General features: G+C 41.7%; 2 protein-coding genes across 2 annotated transcripts in view; both read right to left on the bottom strand.

Moving 5' to 3' along the window:
* LOC131483350 (zinc finger protein 334-like) overlaps positions 1–25,119 on the bottom strand; it is a 107,322-nt gene that overhangs the window by 53,892 nt on the left and 28,311 nt on the right. The window contains exon 3 of the mRNA XM_058681286.1: positions 11,353–11,479. Within this exon, the coding sequence (XP_058537269.1) occupies positions 11,353–11,479 (127 nt within the window). The remainder of the gene's footprint in view (positions 1–11,352; positions 11,480–25,119) is intronic.
* Positions 6,063–7,235, bottom strand: LOC131483319 (zinc finger protein ZFP2-like; the record flags this gene model as incomplete). Its single annotated transcript, XM_058681253.1, has 2 exons — positions 6,063–6,178; positions 6,260–7,235. Coding segments are annotated over 2 exons (1,092 nt in total), but the record flags the coding sequence as incomplete, so codon positions are not given.

Here is a 25,119-nt window from a genome sequence, read left to right as displayed (position 1 = left end):
TAGAGATAATTTTACCAAGGTCTCCTTTAGGGTCTGATTTACTCTCTACCTGGCCAGACCTTTGGGGTCTATAGCCGCAATGTAATTTTGAATTTATCCCAAAAGCTTGGGCTATTCCTTGTGACACCTGGGCAATAAAGTCAGGGCCATGAGCTGAACCTTTATGGAGAGGCAGCCCACACTGAGGAATAATCTCATGTGATAGTTTTTCAACAATCATGGTTGCAATTTCAGTCTTAGTAGGGAAAACGTTTGCTCATCCAATAAGTATTTATATCCATATTTTCTTGACTTAATTTTAGTAAAATCAACTTCCCAAAACCTCCCTGGCTCTGTTCCCTATTTCTGATTGCAGTTTATATTGCTGGTCGTTGCCCTGGGTTAACCTGGGAACAAATTTCACAATGTTCTACTACTCCTTCCACTAATGCATTTAGTCCTCGCACACTAAATCCTTTTCTGAGGAGTTCAGCCAGCCTTGTTTTTCCTAAATGTGTGCTCTGATGGAGTTGCTGGGCCAGACGTTACCCCAGGGCTTTTGGAAGAAACATCCTACCGTCCAGGTCTTGGTACCAAATCTGTTCTTGCTGCCTGGTTCCCCCCTTTTCTTGTATCTATTCCAAAGCTTTGGAAGAATATGGATCCGAGGGAAGAACTGAGTTAGTAAATACAGGGAGTATGGCAGTTGCCCTCGTGGCCGCTTCTCGGTAGCCGTGTCATCAAGGCAGTTTCCCTTTATGGTGTCCAGTGCAGTGTATTCTCGTGACTGTGGTGGGAACCAAACAGCAGCTAATAGGTCTTTTTGTTTGTCTTTGGCTATAAGGAGGCCTGATTCCCGGTAGATGGCTCCATATACATGAATTGTAGCAAAGGCACACAGGCTGTAAGTGTGGATATTAACAGCCTTATTAGTGCACATTTTGAGAGCCTGGGTTACTGCAATAAGCTCATGCTTTTGAGCTGTGGTCCTTTGGTGGCAAGGCAGTTTGCCATAAGACTTCAGTGGGTGAAGTCACTCCTGCATCAATCACACATATTCCAACCTGATTAAATCTGCTGCCATCACTAAATGAAATGAGGTCCAGATGAGCTCTGGTCAAACGTTAGAGAGGAGATTATCATCTTCAGACAGGAGTGGAGTAGTTGAGTAACCGAGGAGCCAGAAGGCTGCCTGGGTTAAGGACAAAAGTGGTCAAGAGCTTAATGCAGGGTTGGTCAAGGAGCAAAGTTTGATAGTGAGTTATGTGGGATTTGGAAAGCCAGCGGCTGTATGTGTGGCGGGATTTGTGTTGATTGGCCTGGGTCTGTGGCTGGCCAGTGCAGTGGGTTCTGGGTCTGCAAGTCCTGGGAGTAGAGGGTGTGTCAGACCCCAGGTCTCCTGGCTTGGATACTTCACATGACTGCATGGTGGGTGCTAGCTCAGTGAGCGCCGAGGGTGGGGGTCCAATGGGCCAGGATTGACTGGCTCGAGTTCTTGGTCCACTTTCACGAATTGGTACTCCGCAGTTGAAAGGAGTATTGGACAACTGGCCTAGATCCATCTGGAGATGGAAGGTCACTCAGGCCTAGAGAGCATATCTGGACCATCAAAGAGAAAGAAAGAGAGACAAGATTGGATAGCTATTCCAGCCAAATGTGGACAGAAAATATCTGGGTGAATGGAGACTCTTAAGGTCAACCATGTCAGCCAATGCACATTGAAAGAGTTCCCTCATCCTTCAATTGGTTATATGGACATAATTACAAAACTATTGGAACCAACTGGACAGAAAACTTAGAGTGTGTGGTACATTGACACCCTGGTTTTGAATTGGAGGTGCAGTACCCTTCGGTAGGTATTAGGATGGTTGGGAAGCCAGGTACAGCTTCTCTGCCTATCATTTAGCCCTGATCTAAAACAGGAAGGAAAAATAGAATATTTGGAAGTAATCACACAAATTCTCCTTAATGATCTAACATACATACACCTTGAGTGCAATTAAATCATGCACACACACACAAAATACTCAGAAATAGAAAACATGAAAACAATGATTAGGTTGCCCTCCCTCAGTCCCACCTAACTCATGATGTTGGCCACTGGTGAAGCCCAGGCCTGCCTTGATCTCAAGGTATCCGCTCCCAGTGTGCACGCCAGGAAGGGTGAAGCCTCTTGAGCCCAGGCATGCCAAGGCCCAACCTAACACATGGTCACAGTGGCTGGACCAAGGGTCCAAAGCATGCAACCCAACCCGGACCTGGTATTCCCAGGAATAGCAAGTGTACATGAAGACAGAGAAAATATGGACATTTGGACTCAGTACCAGTTGACAATACTCAGTAGGTGGATATAGACACTAGATCTCTTTCATCTTATTGTCCTGGTAAGTTCAATCGTTTCTTGGTGAGACCTTCTCTGGTCTGAAGGTAGAGCCAGCAGAGTATCATCCCAATCAATTAAAAGCCCCAACATAATATTTACAACCATTTACAACAGTATGGCATTAATTGACATAGTATTGATTAACCAATGTTAATAGGAAAATGCAGGTTCTCGACCACAACGTGTGACTTCCTCATAGACATTTCAATTTTGGTTTATATTCAACCATGTTCTATGTACCCTAAAATGGCTATAGATTGCTATTCAGTTGCGTCATGTCTGTTTTAATGTTAGTATTTAGCAGTTTATAGCATTGAAGCATGATTTCGCTGAACCTGGTTGTTTTTCGGGTAGTCTAACTCTATAACTCTAACAGGACATACGTCAACAGATTAGGTGAACGTTTCCAACTTTGGGTCCCCACCCTCTCTCGTAATGACCATCAGGATTTCTCCAGAAACCCCTCAAAACAAACAAGCAAACAAACAAACTGGAATAGACAGAGAACAACAAGGAAAGCTTAGAAACAGACAGGAAATGGTCAGCAGGAATGCACTTATAACTCACTGGGTGGGACACAAAGATTAGTTACTCCTCACTGGGGTACTGAAGATTTCTCTGCACACACCCCCCCAAAAAAAGTTCACCGAAACTAGATCTCAGTCATTTTTTCAGTGTATTTTTTTGGAGACAGAGAAGTTTTATTTGCAAAGTGGCCATGTGAGCAGGGGAAAAGGAGGAAAGGGGAAAGCACTTCCCAAGAGAAAACCAGGTGGTGGTGTGCCGCTTGAAATTAGAGACACCCATTTAGTAGTCATTGAATGTTGTTCCAACCCTTGGTTAGTGCAGCAGGATGTATAACTGGAATAAAGGACCCACTCCTATTTTCTCCCAATCCCTGTGAATCCCATTCTATTCCACACACCTATAATGCAATTACAAAAATCAGAATATGTTAGGATGGTGTCAGAGACTGGGAATGTTTTAAAAGTGGAACAGCAAAATATTCAATAAATCTCAATGTTGCAGGAGGCTCTCTCGGGTGTGTTCAAGGGAGGACCTGAGCCAGGATCTGATCAGCAACAATAGCAGAGAGTTCACATCTTGGGGCTCACATGAGAATTCTGGTGGGAAGCAGGTAGGAGTGTACAAACTTCATTCGGAAGTTGAACTAAGGCATTGATTACATGGCAGATTTTGAAAAAAAAAAAAAAAGATGCCTCTTATGCCCTCAGTGCTCATCATTGTTGGTCTTGATAGGCCCTTGACTAAATATTAAGTAGTAGAAGTGATCCAGGTTGTCGTGCATGAGATGCATGTCAATGGTTTTCACAAAAAACATTTAATTTACCTCAACAACAGTCATGGGACCCACTCTTACAAAATTTTTTTATTTCAAAGGCAGAATTACAGTGAGAGAGCATAAGTAGGGAGACATCTTCCATCCATTGATTCATATCCCCAATTGCTGAATTGCAGTAGCTGCACTGCTGTGAAACCAGAAGCCAAGAGCAAAATCATGGTGGATTGGCTAGGATCTTGGATAGCTTACCTACTATTTAACAATGCTGGTCCTGGGGCTCACTCTTACAGTTCAAGACTTCAGGCACAGGCTGATATCTTATAACTCATACAATTGCAAGAAACTTACTGTGGGAAGCCATGATGCATGAAATCAGTGTGACTCTGAGCAGTAGTGGTGGCAGCTGACAAACTCCACCTGAAAGAGGAACTCCAAGACTCTGATGTCAAACAACTCTTTTCTGAGATATGCTTCCTAGATATGTCTCCTAGACCAGCAGTCCCCAAGACCCCTGAGGGCCATGACGATGTTGTTGCTTGGCTGCAGAACTACCTGAGATAAATTGGTGAGGGATGTCCGTTTACTGGAAAAATCATACGAGCATATATAAAGCTGTGAGGGGGAAGGTAGAGGGTGGTCTCAACAGTACTCCCAACCTACACTGTAATTATAACTGGTCAGTAGGCATGCCTCTTTCTCTGGACACTAATCAAGTCACCAGCTGAATTCTCTAAGCAGGTTTGGGAGCCTAGTGTTTTAGGCCATGTGTAGGTAGACCAAGATATACTAGCACCTGGGCTGAAAGCTATGCCCTTGAGCATGATCATTACATGTGACTGGTAAACAGGATGACGGTTGCATTTCACTCCTTAGAGTTGCTTATCAGAAAAATTCTGGCACAGCTCCTCAGGGACAGAGACAAAGGGATACAGCCTACTACTCGATGTATGCCTAGTTACCAGGCCAAGATGGAGTCTCTGTTAGCTGAGACTACTGCCAGGAGTTTGCCTTGGAGAGACAGTGTGCCATGTGCCTATAGCATCCTGCATGGGATAAGCAGACAGAGATGCAGAGGCAATCTCACACAGTGATTATTCAAGGAGGACAGTGGCCAAAGATGATCCTCATTTGGCCAGGTATCACAAGAGAATCTTCCCTCTGGACAAGATTCATCCTTCAAACCTTTATCATTACAGTTGCCACATGTATCAGTTGATAGCTGTGATTCCAATATAATTCTGTAATAGGAGAGGAATTTTCAGATTCTAAAATAGCTCAATTACATACATGTGTAAATGACAAAGATGGTTTTTCGTTTTTCTTTTTTTAAAAGATTTATTATTATTAGAAAGCCGGATATACAGAGAGGAGGAGAGACAGAGAGGAAGATATTCCATCCGATGTTTCACTCCCCAAGTGAGCCGCAACGGGCCGGTACACGCCAACCCGATGCCGGGAACCAGGAACCTCTTCCGGGTCTCCCATGTGGGTGCAGGGTCCCAAGGCTTTGGGCAGTCCTCGACTGCTTTCCCAGGCCACAAGCAGGGAGCTGGATGGGAAGTGGAGCTGCTGGGATTAGAACCGGCGCCCATATGGGATCCCGGGGCTTTCAAGGCGAAAACTTTAGCTGCTAGGCCACGCTGCCAGGCCCAAGACCATTTGATTTGTGTGATTCAGCCTACAACTATTCCTACTCAGGCAAGGCCACACCGCCAGGCCCCAAGCATGGTTTTTCAAACAAGTATTACACACTGAGCATTTATTATCAACATTAAATATGAAAGCAGAATTCATTCACATTTTCCACCTCACAACAAAGGGAGATCATGTACAAATTGCATCTTAATTATTTTAGCATCAAATAACCTCTCTTCTGAAATAAAATGATACTCCTCAGGTTTATTATTTAACAATTACTGAGACTTTCAACGTATGTTTCCACAACCATTGACCTGTTACAATGTTTTGTATTTGCACTGTTGCTAATGGTTGTTTCATTCACTTTGTAAGCTCTGACAGACAATAATAACAGGTTTATGGTAGCTAGTCTTTCTGGTTACATGTTTTTGTAGTTTTGAGGTCTGTTACTCTGCTAATGATTGACATCAGAAAAATCTCTCAGTCAATGCAGAGATATTTTACTCATTTCTGTGGATATACTAATTATTGAAGCATGTATGCTTTCCAATGCACTCAAAATGTGTTTGTGCATGAATTTTAAACACATGTAATATATTCATTCCTTTCCCATGTGAATTCTGATAGTTCATGAAACTTGGCTTCTTGCAACAGAATTTTCCACACTCACTACATTCATAAGGTTGTTAAATAGTATGGATTTGCAAATGTCGAATGAATCCTGACTAACAAGTAAAGGCTTTCTCACACAAATTATATTTATAAGGTTTCTCCCCTGTGTGGACTCTGATGTTTCATTAGGCTTGACTTTGGCGAAAAAGCTTTTCCAAACTCAATACATTGATAAGGTTTTTCCCTAGTGTGGATTTTGTGATGTTTAACAAAACGTGACTGATCGGTAAATGCATTTCCACATTCACTACATATATAAGGCTTTTCCCTGTGGGTTCTCTGATGTGTAATGAGGTTTGACTTCTGAGTAAAAGCTTTTCCACACTCTCTACATTCATAAGGTTTTTCCCCACTGTGGATTCTCTGATGTGATATAATGCTTGATTTAGTAGAAAAAGCTTTTCCACACTCACTACACTCATAAGGTTTTTCCCCAGTGTGGATTCTCTGATGAATAATGAGGTTTGACTTATGAGTAAACGCTTTTCCACACTCTCTACATTCATAAGGTTCGTTCCCAGTGTGGATTCGCTGATGCTGAAGGAAACCTGACTGATGAGGAAAGGCTTTAAGGCACACACTACATTCATAAGGTTTCTCCCCTGTGTGTAATCTCTGATGTATGATTAGCTGAGACTTCTGAGAAAAAGCTTTTCCACACTGGCTACATTCATAAGGTTTCTCCCCTGTGTGTAATCTCTGATGTATGATTAGCTGAGACTTCTGAGAAAAAGCTTTTCCACACTGACTGCATTCATAAGGTCTTTCCCCAGTGTGGATTCTCTGATGTCTAATGAGGTGCGACTTCCGAAGAAAAGCTTTTCTACACTCACTACATTCATAAGGTTTTTCTCCTGTGTGGATTCTCTGATGTCTAATGAGGTGTGGCTTTTGAGGAAAAGCTTTTCCACACTCACTACATTTATAAGGTTTTGCCCCGGTGTGGATTCTCTGATGTGCTATAACGCTTGATTTATGAGAAAAAGCTTTTCCACACTGGCTACATTCATAAGGTTTTTCCCCAGTGTGGACCCTCTGATGTATCACTAAGCTTGACTTATGAGGAAAAGCTTTTCCACATTCACTGCATTTATAAGGATTTTTCCCAGTGTGGATTCTCTGATGTCCAATGAGGTGTGAATTCCGAGTAAAAGCTTTTCCACACTCACCACATTTATAAGGTTTTTCTCCTGTGTGGATTCTCTGGTGTCTAATGAGGCGTGACTTCTGAGGAAAAGCTTTTCCACACACATTGCATTCATATGGATTCTCTGCACTTCGAAGGATCTGATCTCTAATGAGTTCTGACTTCTGCTCCATGTTTTCTTTACATTCATTGGACACATACAAATTGTCTTCTGTGTCAGTTCTCTGTTTGGTGGCAAGGCAAAATTTATAGGAGCCAACATGAATTGCTTCTTCCACACTGACAGGTTGCAGATTACATATGTCTTTGGTATAAACTTGTTCACACATAAGGACTATCATCTTACCACTACAAGTTTTCTCATTTACATTGTGTTCAAAGGACTGCTGACAAATGTGAATCTTGTCAAGCTGACTGAGACTTTCCTCACTCTCGAGGTTGTTCTCAGGGACATTAGAGGCATGCTTCTTTTCAAATGACATTTCATCAGGCTTCCTGTGGGAAAAAAGGATTTAAAATAAACTATGGTGTCATTCAATCTCTACTTTCAAAAGGCACCAGATCTCTGAGTCCCTCCTACTTTCCCCCTGCCCTCTTCCAAGTTCAAATGGTCACTTAAAAAGTAAAATTTTGGTCTACAACTGGTTTCCATTTTCTGCTTCTATACTAAGTTAAAGGAAAGAACCACTGAACTGTCCTGGTAATGTTTGGTTTGGTGCAAAATATGGGACTTAAAGAATTCTGGCACTTATACAAGATCTGTGTGCTTGACTTAGCAAAGAGAAGACTATAGAAGGCCTCTATTGAACTTGTGGAAATGACTCTTGGCACACCACGCCTCTGCAGAAACATGAACACATACAATACCTAACCACCAGCCTAACTCCAGCTAAACCTCCAGATGGATTGTACTTTTAGGGGGTGGGGGTGGAGACAGGAAGGACAACAGTTTAGAAATTAGAGGCTCTAATCAGCAACTATCTATTTTCACAGTTCCTATCACATTAATTTTCATTTTAGAAGCAAGTTTCTGGGTCTTTATATTTGGAAAATCCCTGATGTAGGTTTGACAGCCGCCAGAAGAGGGCAGTTTTCTGATGACTTGAAATTTCCTAATGGGATCCTGAATCCCAAATACCTGACATGGTAACAAAGTTCTGGGCTCCTTTTTTCATGCTTCAGGCTGGCTTATCCTCATTAGAAGGGTAATGAGAGTCCTGGCACCATGAAATATTCACTTTGGATTTATTTCTTAAATTTTAAGATGTATTTATATTTACTGGAAATTCAGATATATAAAAAGGATGAGAGACATATAGGAAAATCTTCGTTGTTTTGATTCACTTCCCAAAAAACCACAACTGCCAGAGCTGAGCTGATTCAAAACCAGATACCAGGAGTTTCTTCCGGGTCTCCCACACAGGTGTTCAGTCACAAGAGTGTGAGTTGTCCTCAAAAGTATTCCCAGGCCACAGGCTGCTGGGGTCCGTGTGGTGAGTGTGGAAGACATGAAGGTGTGAAGAGATGTGCTCCATCGCAGGCAAGGCTGCAAGGACTTTACCACTGCATGGCAAGGGCTAGAGGATGTCTCTACAAACACCTGAAAAGCAGTTCCACCTCCCTTTGCATACATAATTAACAACCCACAGAGATTTCTGTAATCTATTTATGCATTGTCTGTCACTGTGAAGTTGGTTTTTATGATCAATGTGAGCTTGGAAGATGATGTTGCTGATAACATCTTAGCAAAAGGGCCTTTTACCATTTCTGCTCTCTCAGCTGCCGCCCTGATCATCTGATAATCAAGGGTGTTAAGTTCCTACATGTAGCAGAATCTATGCTTATGGTCTTAGTCCCCCATTGACCATAGGCTAATCAAGGATGTTAAGTCCCTAGGAGTAGTAGAAATCTATTCTTTCCCTCTTTACTTAGTCTTCAGGTCCCTCCTTCTTTGAAGCATTTCCTCCCTGAACTGAATCAAGACTAAGTTGTAGCATCAGAATTGTAATAGGAATGTGTTACTGATTGACACGTACCATCTATTGAGAACTTCCTGACCACAGGATTAGGGTAGCTGATATCCTGCCTCAAGGTGAAACGATTGGCAGAAATATCCTTGGGAATGCCTACTTGACCAGGTGTGAAAAGTGGGTGCCAGAGTCTGTGAAGGCTTTTGTATAAATTAAAAGGACAGCTTTTTCGCATTTTCCATTATGATACTGAAATTTTAGTGGCCTGTTTATTTTCTATGCCTACTCCAAGCACCTTTCTCGAGTTCCCAACTTGGCTAGAGCTGGATTCTGGCAACAGGCAGAGAGCTGGATGTGAAGTGCAACTGCCAGGGCACAAACCAGTGTCCATATATGATCCCAGTACATGGAAGGCAAGGGCAAGCCACTAGGCTACCAAGTCATGCCCTCAGGCTTGATATTTTGAAATGACTTACATGGGTATTTGGATGACCCCCTCTACACTTCATAGATAAGCTGAAAAAAGGCCAGTTTCTTCAACTTTGTCACTCATGTGGCTTCCTACCTCTAAGAGCTGAATAGCCATAGAATCGCGGGTGTACATTTGAAGCTGTGTAGTAGAAGCTATTTCCTTGCAGGCTGAGAAACAACCAATGAGAAGTGTCTTACCCAAAAGTTCCTATAGAGGCCAGGAATGCTCAGGGGACACTTAAAAATCTGAGAACCTCCTGAAAAATTTTGCTGTTTCCTTTCAAGAGGCATAACATCTGGCTCTCTCCCAATAAATGCTATTTGATTCCCTCTGCATTCTACATTCACCTGGTCATTTTGCAAATAAAACTTATGTCTGCAAAGGGAAAAAAAAAAAGGAGAAAGAATGAAATCCTACTTCTCAAGTCTCATTTTTGTACAATTTCTCATTCTTAATGTGTTTCAATTATGGCCAGAAATAATGCTAAGCATTTTTGTGGCAATGCAACTCCCTTTTCAATTATTATTATATAATTGTTGTGATTACAACTTACCTGAAGATTATGTCTTGACTTTGCTGATTAACTCCAAGCAGCTCATTCTTTCTGTGTGGATCTGAAATGAGGAAAAGAGTAACCGTATCTAAGAATCACATCTAAATGTTTCTTTTCAAATGCTCAAATGAAGCCAATGAGATTTGTTGCCATTCTAGATAGAGCAAATTTTAATATTAGTAAAATGTGGACATTTATGAGCATTATTAATGGGCATTAAATCTCATCTACTAATGCCTTAATGTAATACCCATTTTATAAATAAAAATTTCAATTACTTGAGATTATGTATTTAAGTTAAAATGAGATATGAAAGAAAATATGGTCTAAAAATTCAAAATAGGGCTTAGTGCCATGGCCAAGTGGCTAAAGTCATATTGAACATGACTGGATCTCATATGGCTGCCAGTTCTAATCCTGCTGGCCCCATTTCCCATCCAGCTCCCTGCTTGTGGCCTGGGAAAACAGTTAAGGACAGCACAAAGCCTTGGGACTCTGCACCCATGTGGGAGACCTGGAAGAAGTTCCTGGCTCCTGGCTCCAGATCGGCATAGCACTGGCCTTTGCGCTCACATGGGGAGTGAATCACTGGATGGAAGATTTTCTCTTTATCTCTGCTCCTCTCTGGATATCTGACGTTCAAATAAAAATAAAATGTATCTTTGAAAAAAAAATAAAAATTCAAAATAAGGCTTGGGGTATCTTATATTCCATCTCAGCACTAGTTTATCTTTTCCTGGCTACTCTGCTTCAAATACAAACTCCTGAAATTGTATCTTGGCAGTGGCAGATATGATTCAAGTGTTTGGTATCATGAAAAGACCCATATATAATTCTAGATTTATGGTGACAGGCTGGCAAATTGCTAGAATGAACCATACATGGAAACTATAGAATACCTGTGTCTCACCAGGTGTTCTTCTGGAAGAAACTCAAGTAAAAATCAAATATAATTTCAGTCAACATTTACTGAGTTATGTATCAACTTCCCTGCCCAATATGTGCTGACCTACCTGGAAGTTTCTGCTTGACAGAGTTGTCTGTCCATGGTGCTGATTCTTGCTCCAACTTGAAGATCACATCAGGCTTTGTCATGGAGTACCCTGTTCATGGAGAATGATGCAGATTTTCCAAAATCTAAGCTTGTCCTACCAACTACTACATTTTATAAACGCTTCTTTCATTAACAAAGTATACACAAGTGTTCTGCTTCGGAATGACAGAACTTCACTCACCCAAGGACAGCAGATTGTTATATGTCTCAAGCATCACCTCCCTGTACAGGGCCCTCTGAGTATCATCCATATTCTGCCATTCTTCCTGGGTAAAGTACACAGCCAAATCTTCAAATGACACCAACACCTGTAACAGCACATGACTCCTCAGCTCTAGATCATTAAACAGAAACACTGACAGCACATTCTATGCATATTTAATTTGCAACTTCTATGTCTGCAGTTCAATTTAGAATTAATACAGCATCACAAAGTAACAGTTAAAAGAAAATATCTTGTGCTGTAGTATTTTTGTGATTCCAAAACTACAACAGAATATTCCTTACTCTATTAAAGGTTGTTTTCTCTAAAGATTCTCATTCTAATGAACTGTTGAAGGCATTGCTAGAATATCTCCTCAAGTTTGTCCATTATTGCCACTCTGCTTTTCAACTAAATTAAGACAAATAATCATATTGACACTGAACCAAAATATTAACTCAGGACCTATAATACTAAGTTGAGTTTAACTCTTCTGTGTGTGTTCAATATGCATTTTCTATGAATGCAGCTTAATTTACAATCTATATGGAAACACAAGGTAAAAACAAAACATTTTGTCCTGTATTATATTTGTTATTCTGAAGCTATAATTCCATTAATATTCTGTATCAGATTGTTTTCTAAAGCAAGTAAAAAATGTGTTCATTCTGCAATCTTTAGATACACATGAGCTAAATAACATGCTAGACTAGATAATTAAGATAAATACTTAATATTGCACAATGAGAAAATTTTTGAGTACCTTACTAATGATTTCCTCAAACATGCTTAGATACTTAAAAATATTATAAAGCAATAATAAAATTCAATTTTCTTATTTCAAAGTGAAATAATGAAACACTGAAAATAATATTAAACTACACTTGCATGAGGAAATATTTCCTACAATTTATACTGGAATTAAAATATATATAATCTATGATCATATACATCAATAATACATATCATATATGTACATACTCAAAAGTAAACATGGAATCCATGTACATGTAATTCCAATGTATATATGTACATACATAAAGTTGTATATATACATTCATGTTTTTCTACTTTTGAGTATGCCCATATTCAAATTCTTTGTGCTATCAGCTGGCAGAAGATGGCACTTGGGGGCTAATTCTCTCAAGTCAAACCACAGAACCACCTGGAGAGTGCATAATCTGGGAGTGGGAGACGCCTGGGAGGGAAATAGTGGGCTCCTCCCTCTTGGGTTACCACTCCCACTTCAGAGCACAAAAACTAGGACAACGGCTGGGGTGCCTAGACAGAAAGGCAATCAACAACATCTGTGAGGGCTGGATATTTGAGCTGGTTAGATGGAACTAAGCTTTAATACCCATTGACATGAACAAGAGCCGTATGAAATCTGGTACAGAATGGACTAGTCAGCTACACAGTGGTAAAATAGGGTATAGGGTGGGCCTGGTGGGGGGTTTTGTGGATCATTCTGACTTGGGATGGGTGGGAGACTGGGTGGAGCTTCTCCCTTAATATTCCCCTTTATCTCAGATACATGAAGGAAACAATATGAAAATAATTCTTACCCACTTTCCTGTAGCTCTGGAACATTTTACCCTAATTAGCTATGTAAAGATTATCAAAAATATAATAAAAAATGGAAAAAGTTAGAAAAAAATATAAAAAAGATTCTTTCTGCTTTGTTTTGCTTTACTTTTTGTGGAATAACAATTAAAATGAAGTTTTAATTTCCACATAGTAACCTATGGCTTAGGAGAGACACAAATGATAGTCTCATACAGAATTACCTTCTTCTGACAATTAGTTCGTATCAGCTAGTCATAGCCTACCAGCTGAACAGAAAATATACATATAAGACAAATGCCATGCTGTAAACAAGTTTAGTCCCCTTTATTCTTTAATGTTTTGAAAGCCCTTTAGCATTAACCAGTTATCTGTTTTTTTCTTTTGTTCCACTCATTTATTTACTAATTTTAACACAAAAACAGAGCTAATGCATACATAATTATAACAGTGTGATACTGTTTTTGAATCTCCCCTTTTGCACCATTACTCTCTTAAACTTTTGAAATGACATGTTTTAAGCTTACATTGTACTCAAGATCTTAATTTTTCATGAAGTGATTAAAAGGAAAGTAAAATGACCAATTTAATAGGTAAGCAGCAATAAATATAATGAAATGTGGTTCTAAATTGTATGTATAAATCATACAATTTACAAACACAGATCATTAAAACTACAGTAGATTATCATCATTCGCTATGGGACAAAGATATAAACCAAAAGTGGCAAATCATGTTTGCACCAATAATGATATATACCATTGTTTCCTCCACACCTTCTCTGTTGTTGTTTGTGATTCTTTAAGCTACTCTACATAACAGAATATTTGCATATCTGTATTTAGGATATTTCACTTATCTTCTTCCCCTCTACTTACACTCATTTTGATATAATAAACAAAATTTTGTTCTCACGGCTGAATAATAGGCCATTGTGCACATATACTATGTTTTTCTTATTTAGTATCTAATGACAGACACCTCAATCCATTCCATATCTTGTGTAATATGAATAGTGCAGCTATAAAAAAGATAGGATCCCCTTTCATACAAGGTGTTCATAACTTTCAGAAAATACAAGGAGATTTCTCAAAATTAGGCCAATCTTGTCTAAATTTAATCTTTTCTTATATCATTTAATCTTTTTTAAAAAGATTTATTTTTTAGTGCAAAGTCAGATATACAGAGTCATACAGTGACAGAGAGGAAGTTCTTCCATCCGATGATTCACTGCCCAAGTGGGCTCAACAGCTGGTACTACGCCAATCTGAAGCCAGAAAGCAGGAACTTCTTCCATGTTTCCAATGTGTATGCAGGGTCCCAAGAAGTTGGGGCATCCTTGACTGCTTTCCCAGGCCACAGGCAGGGAGCTGGATGGGAAGCAGGGCTGCTGTGATTAGAACCAGCACCCATATGGGATCCCAGTGCCTTCAAGGTGAGGACTTTAGCTGCCAGGCCACTGTGCTGGACCCAACAATCATTTCTTTTTTTTTATAATTCATTCATTAATTACATTATCTTATGTGACAGTTTCATAGATACTGGGATTCTCCCCTCCCCTCCCAAACCCCCCCCCCATGGTGGATTCCTCCACATTGTTGCATAACCAGCAATCTTATTTCTAAATCTTTAAGAAAGATTGGGCCTGGAGCAAGAGTGTAGTGGTTAAGGTACTCACCATGAGTGCGCTGCGATCCCACATGGGTGCCAGGTCTAACCCTGGCATCTCCGCTTCCCATTCAGCTCCCTGCTTGTGGCCTGGGAAAACAGTCAAGGTCAGCCCAGAGCATTGGGAGCCTGCACCCACGTGTGAGACCTGAAAACAAGTTCCTGGCTCCTGGCTGTGCAACAGCGCAGCACCGGTTGTTGCAGCACCATGGGGAGTGAATCATCGGATGGAAGATCTTCCTCTATGTCTCTTCTCCTATCTGTACTTCTGCCTTTCTAATAAAAATAAATAAATCTTTTTTTAAAAAGAAATTTTATACTATTTATCACATGCTGAATTAATCTATAACTACATCAACATTGTAACAAGTTCCCATTTTTTTTAACTTTTAATAAAGTGTATTTTATTAAAACCATAAACTTTTATTCTTCCAATGACACTGTTTAGAAAATGAAAAGACAAGTACAGACTGGAAGAATATATTTGCAAGTCACATGTCCCTCAAAAGATTTTTATCCAAAATACAGAAAAAAAAACTCTCAAAAAATCAACCATATGAAAATTAACATTCTGTCAATTTAAAAACAGTAAAAAATATTACCTTTTCGGTAAACTGTGTCAAGAATATACAGAGTTTCTCTGTATTATTTCTTCATGTACATGTAAACATCAACAATTATTTCAATAAAAACTTCAGTTAAAATAAAACAGGATATAGGAAAATGGCTAAAGCTTTGAAGAGGCACATCAACAAAGACAATATATGGACAACACAAATAAGCACAAGAAAAACACTTATCATCACTAATCATTGGGGAACTGCAAATTCAAACCCCCTGGTTAGACTAGCACATACCTTTGTAGATTGACTAAAATAAAGAATACTAATAATGCCAAGTGCTGAGGAACATCTAGCTAACTAGAACTCTTACTCATTGCTGATGCTAATGTAAAATGATATAGCTGCCTAGGAAAACAGTTTCATAGTTTCTTAAAAATTTTGAATATCATTAGCTCAGCAATCTTTTAGGTATTTTCTTCAAGTGAACTAAAAACTTATGTTCACCAAAAAAAGCTGTGCATAAACGTTTACAAACCAGCTTTATGTGTAAAACTCAAACTGGAAACAACTCACATACTCTGCCAAAAGGTGAAAGGTGAAGGAATCAGCAAGCTGTGGTACATCCACAGACTGGGTTACTGCTTACAGATGAACCACTGTAACACCAAAGAACTTGAAACAATTCCAGAGATTGTTCTGAGCTTAAAAAAAAAAAAACTCCAACCCCAAGAGGCATTTTTTTTTTTTTATCATGAGCTAGCATTCCTTTGAAACATATTGCTTATAAATAGTTGGACAGCTGTGTGTAGAAGAGCCCAACATCAGGCCAGACAATGGCCTCTGATGCACTTCTCATCATGAACCAAGATGAGCAGGGCAAATAAACTAATCTCTGAGGTACAGGCATTTGGTGCAGCAATTAAAATGCTTACATCCCATGTTCAAATGCTAGCTCTGCTTCCAATGCCACTTCCTTCCAGTTTATACTCTGGGAGGGAACAGGTAAAAGCTAATGTGTGGTTCCCTACTGTCATGTGGGGGACACAGATGCTATTTAAGTCTTCTGGATCTGCCCTGGTCTTAGGAAATTTTAGGCAATCAGGGGGTAAGGGTGGGCCAGCAGACACAATCTGAGTATGTCCACCATTGTCTCTCTAAATTTCAAATAAATCTAGAAACTCTAGATATTAAGTTTTGGCAAAGCGGATAATGTCACCACCTGCAAGGCTGACATGCAATATGAGTGCTGGCTCATGTCCCAATTATTCTGCTTCCAAGCCAATACCCTGCCAATGGCCTGGTAAAAGCAGAGAAGATGGTGCCAAGTGCTTGAGCCCCTGCTATGCATGTGGGAGACCTGGAAGAAAGTCTAGTCTTCTGGCTTAGGCCTCACCTAGTCCTAACAATTGTAGTCATCTGGGGGAATGAACCAGTGGGTAAAAGGTGTCACTGTTTCTCCCTGTTTGTGTAACTCTTACTCTCAAGTAAATAAATATTTTTTCCATTTGGATTATGAAAAATGAAAAATTCAAGTAAGTAAGTATCTGAAAGTGAAACAATGTTTTCGGATTACAACAAACCAAAGTCATTTTAAAGCCAAAATTTGAAGGAAGAAAAAGTATGCATAAAAACAACACATTTGAGACAGACAGAATGCAATCAAGGATAGCCATGGTGATTTGTAATCCAATGAAAAGCACATTGCTCCTGCTATTTAAATACCAAAGGTGCTTCGTTCAAGTGTACCATTCAATCCTATCTTTATGAGGATCACTCAAAATACAGCTTCTATCCTTAAATTCTCTATTACTTGTCTACTGTTGCTACAACTAATGATCAAAAACTGAGTGGCCTGAAACAATCACATTTATTAGCGAAAGTTCCCATTTTTTACTTCCTCACCAGCATTTGTTACCCTTTCTTCCAAATAACTGCCATTCTGAGAGGGTTGAGTTACCTCATTGTGATTTTGATTTACATATCCCAAATGGCTATGTTTTTATCTACTGAGGTCCTTTGATCATTTCTATGCTGAACAGAGGATGTTTAAGTTGTTACGGTCACATGCACCATGCCAATTTGAACACATGGAACTTCCTGTGTCATGATATTTGACAAATTATTGAAAGTGATATAGAGGGCCCAGCGTGGTGGCCTAGCCACCTTGCCTTGAACACGCCGGGATTCCATATGGGCGCTGGTCCTAATACAGGCAGCTTCACTTTGAGTCCAGCTCCCTACCTGTGGCCTGGGAAATCATTTAAGAACAGCCCAAAGTGTTGGGAGCCTACATATGCGTGGGAAACCTGGAGGAAGTTCTTAGCACCTGGCTTCAGATCAGCACAGCTCCACCCATTGTGGTCACTTGGGGAGTGAATCATCAGATGGAAGATCTTCCATCTTACTATCCCTTCTCCTCTCTGTATATCTGACTTCGCAATAAAAATTAAAATAAAATTTTTTGAAAAAACAGTCATAGAGAAACCCTAATAATCAAAAAAGATCATACAACAAGTACAATCTCTCTAGAAAAACATCAACAACAAGAAACCTGATATTTGCTAATGAAACATGACCTCCATTTAGATTAGGGATTTTCTGTTTCCCTGTTTTAGAAACATTTATTTGAAAGCCACAGATGGAGAAATTGGGAAAGGAGCCTGGTACAATAGCCTAGGGGAGAAAGCCCTCAGCTTGTATGCACTGGGATGCCATACAGGTGCCAGTGTGTGTCCTGGCTAATCCACTTCCTATCCTGCACCCTGCCTGTGGTGTGGGAATGTGGTAAAGGACGGCCCAAAGCCTTGGGACCCTGAACCTGTGTGGTGGGGGTCCAGAAGGAAACTCCAGGCTTCTGATTGGCCCAGCTTGTTCCATTGCAACTCTTTCGGAGAGCAGATGGAGAATCTTTGTAGCCCCTTCTTTCTGTATATCTGCCTTTCCAGAAAAAAAAAAAAAATTGTTACATGAATGTTTTTGTGTGTGTGTGTGGAGGGATTTTTTTATTAAAATTTATTTCTGGGGAAAGAAATGATTCTGTTTTTCCATAAAATGTGAATGTTTAAACTATTTTTCTATGCTTTCTTTGAATCTCGTGCCTTTTTAGATTTTTTTTTTCTTTGAAAAAGCTTAACTTTATTTTCTGAAACTTTTAAAAATACATGCATGTTTTTTTGTTTATTGTGGATGATGTTTACATAGATGATCAGGGTAGGAAGGTTCAAGGATTAGGGGAAAGTTGATGTGATCATTGTTTCCAAATTTTCTATTTCTCCTTCTTATGGAACTGGTTCATATCCTGGTTGGTCATTTCCCATCTAGCTCCCTGCTTGTGGCCTCGGAAAGCAGTAGAAGGAAGCCCAAAGCCTTGGGACTCTGCACCTGAGTGGAAAACCTGGAAGAAGTTCCTGGCTTCAGATTGGCTCAGCTCTGGCAGCTATGGCCACTGCAGCCACTTTGGGATTATACCAGTGGATGGAAGATCTGTCTCTCATTCTTCATGTAAAGCTGACTTTCCAATCAAAATAAATGAAAAAATACATTTAACAAATTGTACCTTAGCAATGACATTATTGGTTTGTTTATAATCATCAAGATTTCACTCCTTCACACATTACAGCACATTCAGTGTGGGCTGCATTTAAGAATTGTTACTCCACCATTAAACATAGCAGGGACACGGAAAAGTTATTAAGGCCAATGCATGGTAGTTTCAGGACAATCCTCATTTAATTTGTATATCAGTCGCAAATTAAATAATCATATATTACAATGTAAGTATGATTGTCACCTCAAATACTACCTGGTGGGCATGACTAACAGCCTACCTGCCTATGACCTAAGGCATGGCTTAGTGCGTGTGTGCAGTACTTGACCTGTAGGGTCTAAGGGGATAAACATGCCTTTTAGTCAATTACAGTGTCCTTGTTGTGTGGGAGGGCTGTCTGGGACTGCCCTTCTACTGTCTCCATCCTAGTGTGTATGAGTTGTGCTCACTTTATAATAAATGGACATGATCCCTCAGACTATCCCCGTGGTTCTTGCAGCCCAAGAAAACTGGCACCTCAGCCCCTTGCCTGTTGGCAGGAAAATCCCGAAACTGAAAAGCAGTAAAAACAGATACCAAAATGGACAAAAGACTAACTATATTTCTACAAAGATGATAACCAAAAGGTTAATTAATTAGCACAAAAAGAATTTCAGCATGATTGATCATTAAATGAATGTAAATGGCAAACGCAATGATATACCACTTTATATCCACTACAATTTCCTTGATTAAAACAACCCAGGCAAGGATGGCTCACACTGCCTTCAAGCAATCAGGCCCTGTTCTGACCTTCTCCCAACCAGCTAAAAGTGGCAGCTGGGACTAGAGTTCCATTTGCGCACATGCCAAGGCCACAATGGCTCAAGCTGCCTTCAAGCAACCAGACCATGATGTGCCCCTCACCTCAGCCAAAATTGGTCAATGTGGTCCAGGGTCCAGTTTGGCACTAAACCCAGGCCAGAATGGCTCAGTTGCCTTTAAGCAGCGAGGCTGGGCTATGCCCCTCCCACCACCAGCCAAGAGCTGACACTGGGTACAAGATCACGTTTACACCTCATCCCAGGCCATGATGTCTGAAGCTGCATTCAAGCAGCTAGGCTGGTCTGTTTGATTCCCAAGAACAGGAACTGCTGATTGCTCAGGAAAAGGGTAAGGGGATGTGTGGGAGGCACGGTCACTGAAGGAGTATGTTGCAGGTGAGGAATGACTTCTGAAACATTTCTACTGACAAAAGCCACTTTACTTGCAGGTAAATGAGGGGGTTAACACCTAGTGGTTTGTAAACTAGAACTGAGGAAATTTCTAGGTCAGCCGAGTGCATCTACCCACGTGGGAGAATCGAGCTGGGATGGTTAACATGGACTACCACCACCCACCAGTGAACACTTAAGGTAGGGCTGGGGATCTGTCTGGCAGGGAAAGATTACACTACTGCCAATGAGTTTCATAGAAGGGGCAGAAAATGTGAGGCTGGGACATGTTACAGACAGGCATGCATAAGAACCAGGTCTGGGGGCAGATCCTGTGGGGAATATTAGGGCTCAACCTGTGGAACTGCAATGTCTGCTTGTTGGCTCAAGAGCTGAGAGTTGTAAAGAGCTGAGCTACAAATGACCATGGAACCCTCTGATACTCATGAATACTCGGATTGGAAACTGGACATACTGGTCGAGGATGCAGCAAAGCGCAATCTGCTGCCAAAACATGCAAAGAAACCATGATGGGGGTAGGCCTAGTATGGGTTATATGGTGCACTGTGACTGGGATGCAGTTCCCAACTGGTGTGCAGGAGAGCTGAATGTGGGATGGGCACGGTTGGGCTCCACCACAGCATCCACTGGTTTGCATAAAAGATGGGACTGGAGACAAAACTTATCCAGCAGCTGCAACCACCAGTGTGTGCGTAGGCTGATATGGGTGACAGATTGAGGTGACCCTGTACTGGCAAGTACACACAGATGTCTATCATCACCTCAGATAAAGTTTTTTGAGGGATCTGCACCTCTGAATTGATGATATCAGAACCCCAATGTTTGGAAGAAATGTGGAATTTGTGCTTTGACCTTGGAGTGCCTGTGTCAGAACTAGGCCTCCTCATTTGTTGAATGAACACGTTCAGATGCTCATAGGGGATATGGCAGTCTATTGGAGCCTGCAGATGAAGCAGGGCAGAATAGATTGGACAACTACACCAGACAAGTGTTGACACTAAAGATCTGGCTGAATGGAAACTAGTTGGAATGTCAACCAATGGACCTTGGAAGGATTTCTTATGGAAACCACTTGAACAGAACCCTCAGAGCATGCTCCACAGCGGGGAACCTGGAAAATCAGATGACCATTCCATATCAAAAGGTTCTACTGTGGCAGGGATTCTGGGAGTGGCCTTTCTCCTCTCCACCATCCCACAGACACAGAAACAAGGAAATTTGGAAGCAATGGTCTCATCCACTTCCCCCCTAATTCTCTATCCTTCCTAGCTTAATCAGTATCCACATGTGCATGCGTGCTCCCTTCTCAACTGTGTAAACATAATCAAAATAAATTTTTTTTTAAAAAACCATAAGAAATGAATTACTGTGGGCTCGGCAGCGTGGCCTAGTGGCTAAGTTCCTCGCCTTGATCCCATATGGCAGCTGGTTCTAATCCCGGCAGCTTCACTTCCTCTCTGTCTCTCCTCCTCTCAGTATATCTGACTTTGTAATAAAAGTTTAAAAAAAAAAAAAAGAAATGAATTACTGTGATTCAAGACACATATTTTATATTATATGTTTATGACAACACAAACACACTCTTATTTTCAACTATACTGCCTATGGCCAATGAGAAAAACTGATCATGATCAGAGAAATCAAAGGTTATGACTTCAGATGGCCAACACTAAACAACAACAATAACAGAATGTCAAATAAGCATTCCAAGTACTGATCTCCAAGTCTCAGAAAAGTAAGAAGTCAAGTCTAGAAGTAGAAAAAGAAAATCCAAAATACAGATTAATGAAGAAATGAATAAAAACTGTATTGAGCAACACTAAAGATAAAGGAACTTTCATTGTTCTTAGAAGGAAAACAAAATCAATAAACCCTTTGCTAGATTAAGCAAAAAGTAGGCTAAAGCACATAACATCAAAAAGAGAGGTACATATTAAAACTGCTATCACAGGGGAGGCTGCTGGGAGGGGGCTACAGGATGGGGTGATCCTGCTTGGATCCCAACTCCAGTCACCATGTGCACGTGGTGAGCTGTCCCCACTGTGCTTCTGGGATCTGAGTCAATCCTAAATATTCCCAATGGCAGTAACTCTTCCTTTGAAGAACTTGTAATCACTTAACAACGCTGAGCGGTGAACACCTTTCGTGCAAAAGTTAAACCTTGGGGCTTGTCCAGCAGGATATCCTTTTACCTGACATGATGATGGATCAGGAGACTGGTCACATTAGGCAGGGCCATAACATTAACTAGCATAGAACCATATCTTGGGGTAGATTCTGTATGGGTTGTGTGGGCCACACCCTATGGAAATTCTAGCCCCACTGGTAAGCCCAAGAGTTTCGGTGGTGATGGACTAAGCTAGGTGTGACCAAGGAGCTTGCCATCAATCACACGTAAAGGGACCCTCAACAGTCTGGACTGGGCAAGGCAGCAGCACCCGAATGTGCATCCTGAATAGGGTGTGGGGTGGGCCGGGCTGCAACATTCACCAGCTCATAGAAGGCCAAATGGAAGGCCAGATTACACTGGGCACTGGCCTAAAATCCATTGACATATATGAGAACTGGGTCAGGGAGTGGATCAAGTGGTTGCAACTTGGGAAACTCTCCTGGTAAGTCATAGCTCCCACTGATGAACGTGTGGTCCAGAACTGGGGTTCGGACAAGCTGGGCGAAGTAGCTCCAAAGTGTGTAAGTTGGTGATGGAACAGGATGTACTGGGCAGGACTGAGCAAACCTTAGCCTACAAGTGAAACTAGAAGCCAGGATGGAGCACAGGTCATGCCAAGCTTGGGTCTTGCACCTACTGGTCTACTTGAGTCAAGAACGCTAAGCCACAGTGTCTAAGGCAGAGGCCAGGACAAGTGAGGGACTGAGACAAGCTGAGTCAGAGCAACCACTGGCAGGCGTGTGATCTACAGCTAGGAACAGGCCTGGTTGGGAAGCTAAAGGACACCCTAACTGGGTTGAGGTTCCCACCAAGAGGCGCATTTGCTGGAATGGGGGCTGCGTTCTAACTAGGAAACAGTTGTAGTCTCCCGTGGCACTAGCGTGGGCTGGGATTGGATGCACCAGGCCAGGCCAGACCCCAACACCATTTGGTGCCCTGGAGAACCAGGGTAGATGTGGGACTGACTAGGCTGGGTCTCAAACCCCTACTGAGCCATGTGTGAGCTGTATGTGGGTATCGATGATCCATGGCTGGGCTGAAACATCCAACAACAAGAACCAGAATGGGGTGAAAGCCAGTCAGGAAAAGCCACTGTTCCTGCTAGGACAGGAGGTGAACTGAGTAGGGCTGGCTCAAAGACCCCCTGTTATGCACAAAATCTGGCATTGGGAGGGGTTCTGATGCAGGAGCCTGGACAACTCCTCTGGCAGGACACAGACCTGGCAGATAAGCACAAGAAGTATGATAGGAAACAGCCCAGAATAGGCCATGGAAAGTTTCTCACTGGCATACATTTGGCATGGGTCAGGAGCAGACCAGGCTGAATCAGTTCATGTCATCCACTGGCAAATCCGAACACCAGAACAGAGTGTGGGTTGAGCCGGGTTTGGTTGCGACAAAACCAGTGCACAATATGGAATGCCAAGGTGAGGTTATCTGTACTGGATGTGACTGCAGCACCCAACCAGCACACATGAGATCCAGGAAGGGAGGAGGCAGAGCCAGCAAAGGGATTAAGCGGCTGGTCCCCTCACCAGACAGCTACTCCCACTGGAGAGCGTGGGCTGTGATGGGGACAGACCAGACTAAGCAGCGCTACAACACCTGTGAGCTGCATGTGGACTAGATCATGGAAAAGCCAGGCTGGATGGAATATTCCTGCTGGTGCCAGCATAAATTAGAGTGGGTAAGGGTTGTTTGGGCTTAGCTGCAGCATCAGCTGGCAGAAGCAAACACTGGGGGCTAATTCTATCAAATCAAATCACAGAACCACTAAAGAGTGCATAAACCGGGATTGAAAGAGACCCGGGAGGGAAATAGTGGGTTCCCCTCTCTTGGGTCACTACTCCCGCGGGAGGGCATGAAAACTAGGACAACGGCTGGGGTGGCTAGACACAGAGGCAATCAACAACATCCATGAGGCCTGGATAGTTGAATTGGTTAGATGGAACTAAGCCTTAATACCCTTTGACAAGTACAAGAGCCAAATGGGGTGTGGGGTAGACTGGACTAGTCTGCTACACATACTGGCAAACCAGGGTAGGGAGTGGGCCTGGTGGGGGTTATTGTGGATCACCCCAACTAAGCTGCAGCTCCCACTGGTTGAAGAAAGGGCCGAGCATGTGCTGGGCAGAACCAGGCTGGACTGCATCACCCATTGGTTCCAGTGCAAGTCGGGACTGAAAACAGAACCAACCCAGCAATTGCAATCACCAGCTGATCGGGGCAATGGACTGTGCCGAGCCCTGTACTTGCTAGTACATAAAAGAATCTGGTCTGGGAATACCTCAAAGTTTCTTTGGAGATCTTTCCAATTGAAATGCTGGACTCAGAACCCTAGCCAAGATAAGGCAAAGGACAGAACAAATCAATCAACCACCTTAGTTATATGTTGGCAGCGAAATACTGGGCAAATTTAGACTCTATGATGGACTGTGTCAATCAGTGGATTCTTCAACGACCTCATCGAGCTGGGAGTGGTGAAACTGGCAGTGATTCATAACTGGTGAACTATTAAAACCACTTGAGCAAGTATCTGAGAGCATACCCCACATCTGGGACTTGGGGTGGGTGGGAAACTGGGTGGGGCTTCTCCTTCAATATCCCCCTCTACCTCAGATACATGAAGGAAACCAAATGGACATAATAGTCTTACCCACTTCCCTATAGCCCCTGAACGTTTTTTTACCATAATTAACTATGTAAAGATTGTCAACAATACAATAAAAAAAAAAACCCTGCTATCACAGAAGTACAGTGCATCAGGGCTGTCTGGACAAAGTGGGTTCTGCCACTGCTCGTGATATGAACATCCTACATACATGCCACCTTAAGCCCAGGCTGCTGTACTTTTTCTCTCTCTCTCTTTTTTTTTTTTTTTAAATTAATCTACTTTTTTGGAAAGTCAGATACAGAAAAAAAAGAGGACAGACAGAAAGGATGATCTTCCATCTACTGATTCACTCCCAAAGTGGGCACTATGGCCAGAGCTGAGCAGATTGAAAGCAGGAGCTTCTTCTG

Source organism: Ochotona princeps, chromosome 25 (genome assembly GCF_030435755.1).
Source record: "Ochotona princeps isolate mOchPri1 chromosome 25, mOchPri1.hap1, whole genome shotgun sequence".
Lineage (NCBI taxonomy): Eukaryota > Metazoa > Chordata > Mammalia > Lagomorpha > Ochotonidae > Ochotona > Ochotona princeps.
Note: the sequence above shows the minus strand (reverse complement) of the source record. Positions and strands in the feature narration are given on the sequence as shown.